This window comes from Neopelma chrysocephalum, unplaced genomic scaffold (assembly GCF_003984885.1).
Source record: "Neopelma chrysocephalum unplaced genomic scaffold, ASM398488v2 Primary Assembly neopelma1_71, whole genome shotgun sequence".
NCBI lineage: Eukaryota > Metazoa > Chordata > Aves > Passeriformes > Pipridae > Neopelma > Neopelma chrysocephalum.
Window position 1 is genome coordinate 14,784,231 of NW_020897731.1, and position 12,188 is coordinate 14,796,418.

General features: G+C 41.7%; 1 protein-coding gene across 2 annotated transcripts in view; it reads right to left on the reverse strand.

Annotated features, from left to right (window-relative positions):
- Positions 1-12,188, reverse strand: part of SMIM14 (small integral membrane protein 14) — a 56,203-nt gene that overhangs the window by 40,526 nt on the left and 3,489 nt on the right. For both annotated transcript variants that reach the window (XM_027686464.1, XM_027686465.1), the window contains exon 2: positions 11,533-11,760. In XM_027686464.1, coding sequence (XP_027542265.1) covers positions 11,533-11,553 — 21 coding nt within the window. In that variant the 5' untranslated portion in view covers positions 11,554-11,760. The remainder of the gene's footprint in view (positions 1-11,532; positions 11,761-12,188) is intronic.

The following is a 12,188-nucleotide window of genomic DNA, read 5'->3' on the forward strand; positions in this document are numbered from 1 at the left end:
CCCCCGCGCCCGCCCCTCCGCCGGCACGGGAGCCCGAGCCCTGCTGCGGGCGGCGGCAGCCGCGGCTCGGTCGCACGGGCCCGGGGGTGCGCGGCCGCGGGCGCCCGGCGAGCCGGGCGGGGGCAGTTCCCGGCAGCGCGTCAGTCTTAAAATAAAGCTCCAGTAGCTCGTAGCTGAGAGGACGCGGGGACAGTGCATGCTCCGGGGCCAGGTGTGCCGGCGGGCCCGCCGCAGCTTCCCCCCGGCCAGGGCTCCGCGCCCCCGTCACAGACACGGTCACTTCGGCTGCTTGCCCCCAGCCATCCCCACCGAAGTACGAGGGAATCGACAGGGTAGTTTCTCATCTAGAAATCTAAAGCCTGTTAGCTCGTGACTCACGGGCTTCTCAGCAATTAAAGCATCCCCCAAAATATGCATTTAGATGCTGTGGAATGAAATTAAAAAGGAAAATTTCAGATCATGGCTTCTCTATCAGCCAGTTGTGTTTACCTGTGCCTAGCCAAGGATGGGTGTTGTACTCCCATATGGAATGACAGACCATATCCTGTCCTGGGAACAGTGATACCGTGCAGTAATGCAATTGGGATCTACAGGGAAGAAAATCTTGTCCTCTAATATTTCAAAGGCTGGCTTACCTCCTCCAAGCCAGGAAACAAGGACAATACTACAATTACAGTGAGAAAAGAAGGTTGGATGGAAGTTGTCAGTGCTTTCAAGTTGATAACTCCTCATGGCACCAGTGCCACATACAGTCTCATATGACCCACGTATGGGGCAAGTTTGGCTGTTCTTATTACTATTTGCAGTTGTAATGGGACTTTTAAGCCTCCTTTCATGGCTACAGACTTTTTCCTGAAAGTTTTTTTCTAGTCTTTGTTGTCAGGCCTACGTTACTCTGCCAAGTCTCAGGTGCATTGCCAGTTTGGCAGCCTTGTGCATCCAGCCATCCTTGGTGTGCAGATCCACCTCTCTCCGAAAGACACAGGTAGGCTAACTCTGCTCAGTTAGGACATAACCATTCCACTTCCTGAGAGGCAGCAGGCAGGCTACCTTTGTCTAGCTGTGCCACGCAGTACTGATGTGCTGTGAATCTTGCCTCTCCTTTTCCATATTTCAGCCCTTTCTCTTGTCTTAGCACCCAACTAACAAGCGGTAATACTGAAAAGGAAGGCAAGGCACCAACACAAAGCCACGCCATCACACAAAACAGCTAAACTATGCAGGGCTTGTATCATCTTGTATACCTCAATCCAGTGAACTGAATCTCTGGTAGGGTACTAGGGATGCTAAAATTTATCTTTAATTTGGAAATATGGAACTACATCCCTACAATGTTTCCTGGGAGAACAGGTTTCTTGACAACCTGTTCAGGAGTTTAGACTGCAACTGGAACCATGAACATCAGCAACATCAAGGCTTAAAGTATACTGTGGCTGTTCTGGCCAAACACTGAGCTAACCTAGACAACAGTGTCAGAGGGGAGTCACAGGCAGAATGATCAACTGTTAGCTGCATCCTTCCTCCCAGCTCTCCCTCAGCCATCCTCCTAACCCTTCACCAGGAACAAGCCACCCTCAAAACAAGCAGAGGCAGCTTCCCAAAACCATTAAGCAGCCTTGCCAATATGTCTCATACACAGAGCACACAAGACTAGCCATTGTTCTAGAAAATGGATCTGAGATCCTGAAATCCTAAAACCAGACACAGCTTACCATTAGTCCTGGCTCAAACAAGAGAGGAGAGTAATGGCATCTACACAATAGCAGAGAGGAAGGTTCTTCCTGCCAAGCTGAGGCAGGAGTGCCGAACACTTCTATTTTCTTGCCAAACATTTCTATTTTCTTGCCAAACAGCTCTTGGACAAAGTCAAACAGCCTGCTGTTGCTAAAAGGGTGGCAAGCATACTTGGAGCAACCATTGAAATTGAGAAGCGAGTCTCATAGTGATTGATTCTTGGAGAACTGAATTTGAACAATCCTAGAACTGGAAGGGCAAGACTAAGTGAGCTGGACCAGCAGCATCAGATTCCTTGTCAGAAATAATATGAGCCTGCAAAGAGTCTATAAAGGAGAGGCAGGAGCTCATGGTGATGACAACTGAGTGATGTACAAGAAAGCAGTATGCAATGATGGCACTTACAGCTATAGCTGTGACGTCTTCCTCTCTTTGAATCAAATGCAGCCTCTTCAACCCCTGGCGCATTACACCTTTCTGCCTCATTTCTCACATTGCCCCATTCAGGTAATATCTGGTAATGTCTTGGAATTCTGCCTTGAAAAGGTGTGCAAGCAGCACTATCTGGGCAGCCAGCCCTCTAGGTGAGATACAACCTACCCCTCCCTACTCTGGTTTCTTCACCTCATGTTGTTACTGCAAAGTTCTGCATATCTGTAAATAGTTTTATGTAACTGGTCTCAGGAAAAAGCTGAGGGTTTTTTCAGTATTGCATTCTGCATTATTTGCACTGCCTTTTTACATCAAAATAACAACTGTTTTCCTGATTATTTTTCTTTGTTCAACATATATGTTTCTATTAGCATTCTTGGAAATATAGGAAGCCAAGGGGCCTAATGAAGGATGAAACTTCAGACAATGAACTGTCAAGGAAGAAGGGCAGGCAATAGGAACTACAGAAAGTAGAAACCAGGAACAAGAGAAATAATGCATAAGCTTTTTGCTTTCAAATCTGCAAGAACATAAATGTAGCAATGGATGTATGGAAAGAGTCCTGCCAAAGATGGACTGGTGAATTCAGAAGTTTTTAATGTTGTTTAAACTCATGTTAAGATGGCTCTTTGCAGAGTCACTGCTTTTCCCCGATACCTTCTCTGTAACCCCTTATCCCTCAGGCAAGTGTCCTGGGAAGATGTCCCAAGATGCTCCCATTGGTCCTTTGTTAACCCCTTCCTTATTGGCTGTAAACTCCCTACCTGATTGCAAGACCCCTCACCTGTGATTGGTCCCCTTTGACCCTCCCAAGGGTATATAAGCCCTCATCCCACAATAAACTTCCTCTTTCGTCCGTCTCTCCCCTGGTGGTCTGGTGAGTGCTCCATTGTGAGGTCTCAGGGCCACGTGGTGGGGGGAAGGGTGGAAGGGCATACACCTTCCAGGTATGGACTGAAGCCAAACCTGAAGGATCTCCCCCTCCCAACACACCTACCGTACATATACTTAAGCAGAAAGTAGCTGGGTATTTTGCATAAAAGATTTTGCCAGAGCATCCTTCAGAATTTGTCCCTCCTAGTTCCCACGGGCAAATGAACAAGCCATAGCAGGCACTGATTCTATCGCAGCTTCCTACTCCCAGGCTTCAGCCATCTGCTCCCCTTTATACTCAGAAATTTAGCGCACGATACAGTAAAACAAGATCCTGATATGGAGGCTGTTTTCAGACTCACTCTATGAAGTCGCCTTTCTGGCAGTCAAACTATGATGAAAACAGCGATGACTTAGGCTACTTTATGAACAAAGGCATGAGGTGCATTCAAAATTAGCTAGTAACAAGGACAGAATAGTAAATCCACTGATTTTGGCACACTAAAATAATTGTGCTGCCCACTGCCAAGCTAAAACTATGAAAACATCTCTGCTTGAAGGGCAGAAGATGGTAATGTTCCTTCCACCAATAACCCTGTACAATGGAAGAAAGTGGGAGCTGAGCAAAACTTACTTTGACATTCTCTACATCCACCATGTGACAGTAGTGTGGATTGGGCACTTTGTAAAGCAACTGGCAGATATCACATTCCACATCCCAGTGCTGGCTTTCAACTTTTCTACTCCAATAGGTGATGGAAAAGCAGGAATCATGCTGATCTAACTTACCAAATAGTGGATGAGCTTGTTTACAGATACCCAAGAACATTACTTTTCCCATTCTGAAGTTCTTTTTCTGCTGATGTTCTTCTCATCTTTGCTGCATAAGTGATGTCACTAGGCATTGCATTGCTGACATCCAGATACTCTGTGGAGTGGAAATTCTTCTTCTGCAATTAATGCAATTTTACCAGATCTGAAAAATTACCTAGAAATGGGGCAAATCCTCTTAATGTAACTCCTTTTCTGTCTGCTTCCTCTCTTCTTGTATGCAGTCCATAATGAGTAGATAATGCTATTCCCAGAAGGAGTGCGGATGAAACTGCTGTCAATTTTGATACTGAAGAGCCACTTGGAAGAGGTCTGCAGAATGGTGGAAAATGGCACCCAGGAAGTGGAAAGGAAAAGATCATAAAAATCCTTGTAGTAGCAAGGTAGGAGAGGCCTTTTGGTAGCAACACTAGGTTTTTTTGAAAGAGAAATCTAATTTTGGAAGAAGAAGCCAAGTCCTTTGGAAAGTTGCTCACAAACATTCCTAGAATTCAGCTGGGCTGGCATCTCACAAAGCACTGGAGAATTGTGAAGCACTTTGGGACACTAGGCAGCAAGCCTGTGAATTGGCTGGCACAAAGACTATATTGTGTACTCTGGTTAATTTAACAGATATTTAGTCATGTGATCACCACTGAAACAAATTCCAACTGCCAGATTTTCTGTCAATGTGCAGATACAAGCTTAATGAACACTAAACCACAATTGTCAGAACTCACAAAAAAAATATGGCTCAGTGGAAAAAAGAAACTCCACTGAAATTGTCAGATGATCTATGGAGGATCATTTGTGCTCCTGAAGCATCAACACACCAACACAGACTTTTGGGGTCAATTAGCCACAGTCCAGGGAAAACGATCACAAAGGACTGCTGCAAGGCTGCCAGATCACAGCTGCCAGTGAAGTCTTCCAAACAAGGAAATGGATGAAGGAAATCTGAAGTTGAGTGGTTGACAAGGATTATTTTACACTTACCTAAAATATTGACTAGTAACTTAGAGTAACTATGAAATGCAAGCGGGCCAATTGGGACACTTACAAGATCAGGCTTGCAAAAAATAATTTAAAAATAGAGGATTAAGTCCTGAACCACCGAATTGTTAATGATAACACTTGCTGCTAAAGATATACCATCTGAATTAGGCTGAAATGGCTCTGAAGTATTAGAACAATAAGTTCTCAGTAACTATTTAAGTTAATGGTCCACAAAATTTGATTATGATGGATAATTATTCAGTCAGTGTTGAGAACATTATTTTGAAAATACTTTGGGAAATTCCCTCTAAAAATGTGGTCTCAATGAACCAACACTGGTATAAAAAAAATGTTTTTCCTCTGAAACAGAAACCATAATAGCAGCTGCAATAGTGGTGACCTTCTTGCAAAGGAAAGATGAGAAACAGTGTGAATGCTTCATAAGCAACTGTAGTTCACAGCCATAAACTTACCAGCAGCTAACATTGCTATATTCATCTGAAAATTGCTACCACTCGGGAAAAACACATCTCATGTCACCCTCTATGTTCAGAGCTATTTCAGCATTCAGTCTCAAAATGCCTCTGAATACGAGTCAGAGTCCTCAACTGTTACAGTTCTCACAGACTTGAAAAAAAAATCCCTGTTCATTTCCAAGTGAACCTCTAAGAGAAGCCATATCTAATTGATGAACAACAAGCTCAAAATGCGAGAGAGGAGGTTTGATAAATGTTAGGTGCAGAAGAAGATGTGAGAGAAGGAGATGAAAATAAGATCCCAAAGGATTTTTTAACACTTTACTACATATAACTAAAAAGCAGCAATGAGTTAAATTTTCTGGTCAGGAGCTGAGAATTACTCTGATCTGAAATGGATATATGCAGTTTTGCAGTTAGTATTAAGCACTCAGTATATGACTGAAATTTAAGAGTAACCATCCATTAAAAAGCCAAGGCATTATTTACCAAGAAAAAAGAGATAACAAAAAGAGAAGACGTCACACATCACTGAGGAGGTGTATCAAAAGGCATAACTCTGCCAGTCAGTGCTTGGAGAGCAACATAAAACATGGCAGCATCTCTGTATGGACTTCAGAGAACTAAAGCACATTGTTGGAAAAGAATCTGATCTGTTGTCACTGTAAGCATAGTGATCTGATCTGGTTTCTGTAGCACATTCAATCATACTTTTTATTTCACAAATCAGAACATGAGTATTGACAAGTGAACTAGAAATGACTGCTTTCTCAGCTGGGCAAGATCTCTATAGACATAATGCAAGGGTTTTAACTTGTGCACATTTGCTTTTGAGCAAATTTTGTTTGAGGATGTGGTATGATGCAGCTGGGTATTTGCTGTAGTATGTCAAAATGGTTGAAGAGGAGCTGTAAACCCTACAAGTGGGTTAGTATAAGAAAGAAAATTAGGCTTTACAAAACTTGACAGCACTGTCAGGTCAGAAAAAAAGAATTCTGTAGTATACCCTCAGCAAGTTTGCCAACACCACCAAGCTGAGTAGAGTGAACAACATGCTGGAGGGTAGGGATGCCTTCCAGAGGCACCTTGACCTTGACAGACTTAAGAGGTGGGTCTGTGTGAATCTTATGAAGTTCAACAAGGCAAGTGCAAGGTCCTGCACATGGGTCAGGGCAATCCCAAGGACAAATACAGGCTGGAAGGAGAATGGATTGAGAGCAACTCTGCTGAGAAGGACTTGGGGGTACTGATGGATGAGAGGCTGGACGTGAGCCAGAAATGTGCACTTGCAGCCCAGAAAGCCAATCATATCCTGGGCTGCATCAAAAGAAGTGTGGTCTGTAGGTCAAGGGAGGTGATTTGCCCCTTCAACTCCGCTCTCACGACACCCCACCTGGAATACTTCATCCAGCTCTGAGGCCCCCAATATAAGAAGGACATGGACCTGATGGAGCGAGTCTAGAGGAGGCCATGAGGATGATCAGAGGGATGGAACACCTCTCCTATGAGGAATGGCTGAGAGTTGGGGTTGTTCAGCTTGAAGAAAAGAAGGTTCTGGGGAGACTTTATTGCATCCTTCCCGTATCTAAAAGGGGCCTACAAGAAGGCTGGAAAGGGACTTTTTACAAGGGCTTTTTACAATAGCTTTATTAGCTGTTAGGAAGAAATTCTTTACTGTGAGGGTGGTGAGGCACTGGAACAGGTTGGCCAGAGAAGCTGAGGCTGCCCCATCCCTGGAATTGTTCAAGGCCAGGTTGGATGGGGCTCTGAGTAACCTGGTCTAGTGGAAGATGTCCCTCATGGCAGGGGTTTGGAACTAAGTTATCATTAAGGTCCCTTACAACCCATTCTATGGTTCTATTCAGCTCACATTTCACAATTTATAGATTTTGCAAAAACACCACACAGATTAAGGGAAACCATTTCAGTGTTTGAAAGTATGAATTTACATTTTCAGTGTTTAAATGTTCTTACCCTTTGTTAAGTGACTAAAGTAATTAGTGGGCATAGATGACATCTCTAAAACTGAAGGTAATTACTGGAAAAAAAAGATGGAAAGATTTGAAGCCAAAGCCATATTATAGCAGAAGCCCAACTCCTCAGCAGAGAAACTACTGAGGGAGCCAGACCCTTCCCAGTGGTGCCTGGTGACAGAGCAAGAGCTGAACACAGCAAAACATTTCTTTGCTCTGATGGTAATTGAACGCTGGTAGAGGCTGCCCAGAAAGGCTGTGGTGTCTCTATCCTTAGAGATATTCAAGTGGACATGGTCCTGTTAGCCAACCTGCTCTGGCTGACAGTGCTTTAACAGGAAGGGTGGACTAGATGATCTCAGGAGGTCCCTTCCAACCTTGACCATGGTGTGATTATGTGATACTGTGCCACTCAAGAGGGAGCCCAGGAGCAGGTACATCTGCAAAGCACCTTCACCGCAATTTCAGAGGAAGTAAAATTACTTGGGATGAGTGATATCAAAATACAGGAATAGTACAACACCTAGAAATAACTCTGCAGCAAGTGTTAATATCTTTTACGTCTGCTCTGTGTTTGGGGAGTGGGCCAACAGTGTAACATCACAAAATTCCAAGGACTAAGAGTTAGAATCTGTAAAATCTTGAGAGGAAATCATACAGCATGATTGACCATCTCCCAGCATGACTAACCTCTAATCGAGGAAAGAAAGATACAGTCTAGAATACTGTCTTTAAAAGCTGACTAGTACCAATTTACCATGTGATCTTTTTGCATTCTATCAGAAAGATGGGAAAGCTGTAATAGGGAATATTATGAGATGGGTTATACTTCACTGAAACTGCTATAATTGCTACCCTTCACTTGAGAAAAATGTACAAGACAAGAAACTCCTTACATCTAAACTAGATCTTTCACCTAAACAAAGGCTTATGCTACTACTGAAAAGAAAGACACAGAATAGTAGGGATTTTCTAGATACTGTTCTGTGACACATTGTGTGCCTGGCAGAGATCCACAGACCAGAGAAATGGCTTGGATGTGCTGTGTTCAGGGAAACTTTACATTACTCAATACAAAACACTATTTGAGCCTTGTTTGTTTAACTTGACTTTATCCTCCATGTTCTCTAATAACTTACCAGGTGCTATGTTCTTTCTGGCCATATGGCGGAACTGGAGACAATCAGGTTAGGAGAACAACAAATCAGATTGTCTTGACTTGTATTCTTGAATTGGTCCTTACCAGTTTCTATGATTTCAAATGCAGTTCAATTAATTTTTTACACAGCTGTAGTCTAAACAGTGACTAGGGATTTAGACTTAATGATTTAACCCAAAATTATTATTCTACGGTAGTAAGATTAATAGAAAAGTCCAGGGTTTCTTTTTTCTAATAAAAAATTGTTCTAGTCTCCAAAATGCAGCTATTTTAGGATGGTATCAACATATCAACAGCAATACAGCTTGACAAATTACCCATGTGTCACGGCTGAGCTCTTTCTGGATGATCTCTGACAAACTGAACTATTCTGTAAATTTTAATTGTAGACAGTTCCAAAAGACTTTCCTCAGTTGGATTTGGTGCCCATCATGACAGATTATACTGTGGTTTAGCAAGATGGCCATCACTAGAAATAAGTTCAAATTCTAGTCACAATTTTCAAAAAGCCTCAGAATCAAAAATTGAGCAATAGTAGCTGAATTCAAGAGCACCAGATTTCTTTTTTTATTAAAAGGAATGGTATTGTCCTACCTTTCAGGATCCCTAAAATGTCTTGTGCTTTACAAAATAGAGAGAGCATTGAAGGAATTCTTAACAGTTGATGATGCAAAGTATACTGGAGTATGTTCTGTCTGTGGTTTTGCTTCTGATTTTACTGCACATAATGGCCAGTCTTCGTGAACGAAGATTTTTGGGAAAGGTCTTTTACCTTTTCAGCCTGCGCAATGGATTTTTTAGGTGAGACACAGCATGCGCTGAACTGAGCCCACCCTTTAATCCTAAGGTTCATCTGCCGGGGCCAAGCAAGCTTGGACAATGGCAGTGAGGTCCTCAGGACGTAGGTCTGTTTAGAGTGACCTTCTCATAGATGGATGGCCTCACAGGGCTAACGAGCTCCATCTGCCCGGGGGACCGGGGAATCGAACCCGGGTCGCAGCGGTGAGAGTGCCGCATCTTAACCACTAGGCCACCAGGGGTCCCTTTTACTGCACATATTCTTGTATTATACTGTGGTTATTCATACATCTCTAATGCATATTCTCTTAAAGGCTGGAAACCTTTTTTGAGCTGGGACCACATGTACTGTATAACACTATTGCCTGCAGGAGCTTAATCCATCTCTGCAGCCTGCATCAATGGCTCTGTGTCTCAGGGTACATACATGTAAGAGGAAAGGTGTTCAGTCCCATCCTTTTCTCCTGAGAAGACACAGCGATAATGTAGGAGAACCATTTACAACATATGCTCCCTGAATAAGTGTTGCCTATATCCTCAAAGGAAAAGACAGAAAGCCAAGTGGAAGCATCCCAGAGACCTACATTTGATATATATGCTGTCAGTTGGACAATTTTGTACACAATGAGCTTCCCAGCAGTTAGCTTATCTACACTGTCAGGAATATGAAAATATTTTAGCAATTAAAGATCACTGCCAAAGAAAGGGGGTTTATTTTTCGTTTACCCTGGATTCCTGCATTCATTCAATTACTACTTCATAATTATTTGCTGTTCCAGTTCTAGTTCTAAACCCAACTGTCCTAATGAGAGACTCTAACTCTACCCCCAAACAATCACTTCAAAATATTAATGTCATTTTATCTTCTCTCTTACTTGCTTCATTTAGGTATTTCCCTGGCTACCACTGCACTGAACAACAAATTTAAGCTTCCAGCTTCAAGGTCTGATGTACTTTAGTCCTGATAACATTTACAAAATGGAGGTTTTTCTGAGCATCAGCCTGAAACTGATTTCAGCCCGTATTAGTTATTAAAATAGCAGCAATTGTTATTCAGTCACAAATCCTAAAGACATGAGGGGAAAATAATGTCCAGCTGGCCAAGAAAAGCTGTCCAGCTGCCATTTTAAGGCAGCTCTAAGTCCCTTTTGTATCTTTCTATGAAAGGAAGATCACCATATTTAATTACATAAAGTTACATAGATTTGATAAGGTACTATAAGTTATTACATTAATAGATGGTAATACAAAATACTTCAAATGGAATAAATTCTTCACTCAGTGTAGAAAATGTTTCTGAGTGGAAAACAATATACCAGCAACATAGCATGATGACTAAATGCTTTGTATCATGGACCAAGTCATCTCTTCCCTTATAACTCTAATATTCATTAAACTACTAATAATAGCCATGTTAGGTTGTGAAAACTACTTCTATATTCACAACTTGCTTTCACTTTGAAAGGACCCTCAAAAAGATTGCTATCTTCTTTTTGTAATAGGAAGAAAGCAGTGTAGCTTTACACATCTTCCTTTACACATCTTCCTTTTTAAGAAAGCTTTTAGTTCCCTGTAGTCAACTTGTCAGTCTGCAGATGCCAAATTTTTCAAGGTAGATGCTTGCTTATTAAGAATATTAATAAACTGGGGACCTCCTGCAAAATCACAAGAACTATCTCACAGCTGTACCTGCTTTTTTTTTTCCTTCTTTTTTTTTTCTTCATGAAGCCACAAGAAATGGCCCTTAGACCCCGAGGTGTGTGTACCACCAGTTGAAAATCACTCCTCCACAAAGAAGTGGAAGCTTAGAAACCCGGTAATTTTGCAAACAGACTTAAAAGCATTGAGTCTGTTTATATCTATGTTTTCCTACCAGAAACATCAGATACAGATGTAACATTAATTTAAGAAGATATTGTCAGACCACTAAATTAATAGAAGTCCAGGGTGTCCCATCAGTTTATAATAGAAGCTCATTACAAGTGAAGAACAATAGGGTGTTATTAAACTACCAAAAATTTCTACACATTCATTATTTAATTAAAACTTTGCTATGTCTTGTTTAAGCCATAGATGGATTGATGTAAAATCAATACTTGAATTGATTTCGGATCTAACTCCACTAAGTCAGATGAATTTCATCATATGAATTCAAATTGAATGACTTCAGATCACTCTGATGTTTAGTTAGAACCTGTAGTGCCTTTTAATACATGTATATTTCAGCTGCTAATTACATGAAAAATCTAAATCGTTAAGTGCAGGCATCATGAGTGAATACCTTCTCTCTCATCCGTAACATCGCATTAGTTTCTGTTTTCCTGTTTTTGGCATTTCTGCCTGCAGAACTCCTACAAGTTCTTCCTCAAGGCAGTGACAGTACCATGAGCTCTTTGTAAGGCAAAGGGCTTCCCAACAGAGGGATCCGTCTCAAGCGAGCAAGCCAAAGTGCCTGTTCCACCCAGGAGAGGGCACTCTTACACCTGGCCACGCAACCAGACATGGGCACCTATAGGAGGAACAGGAAAGTTAAGATGACAACTTAAAACTCGGTCAACTTGCACGACCAGTTAGTTATTTTTAAAAATAAAGCTAATCTTCGCAATAAATTGAGTCATCCAGATGCTGCTACAACAGGAACACACTATGACAGACAATAAATGTGTGGGCTAAATTTACTCGTAGTCTCTGAAATGTGCTGAATTATATGCAGCTAAAAAAGACAATTTCTGGCATGTAGGCCTCTCTGTTAAAAGCTGGGATCATAAAAAGAGAGATGTAGGTGTAAGTTCAGTGGAAAAAGAAGGTTAAATTTAAAGTTGACCTAGTTATAGGAATATTATTTGCTGCTGATTTTTTTAAAATAAAGCATTATTATAAATGAGCATCTGAACATTTAAATGCAAAATGCATATAATCTAATACTAACATAGCCTT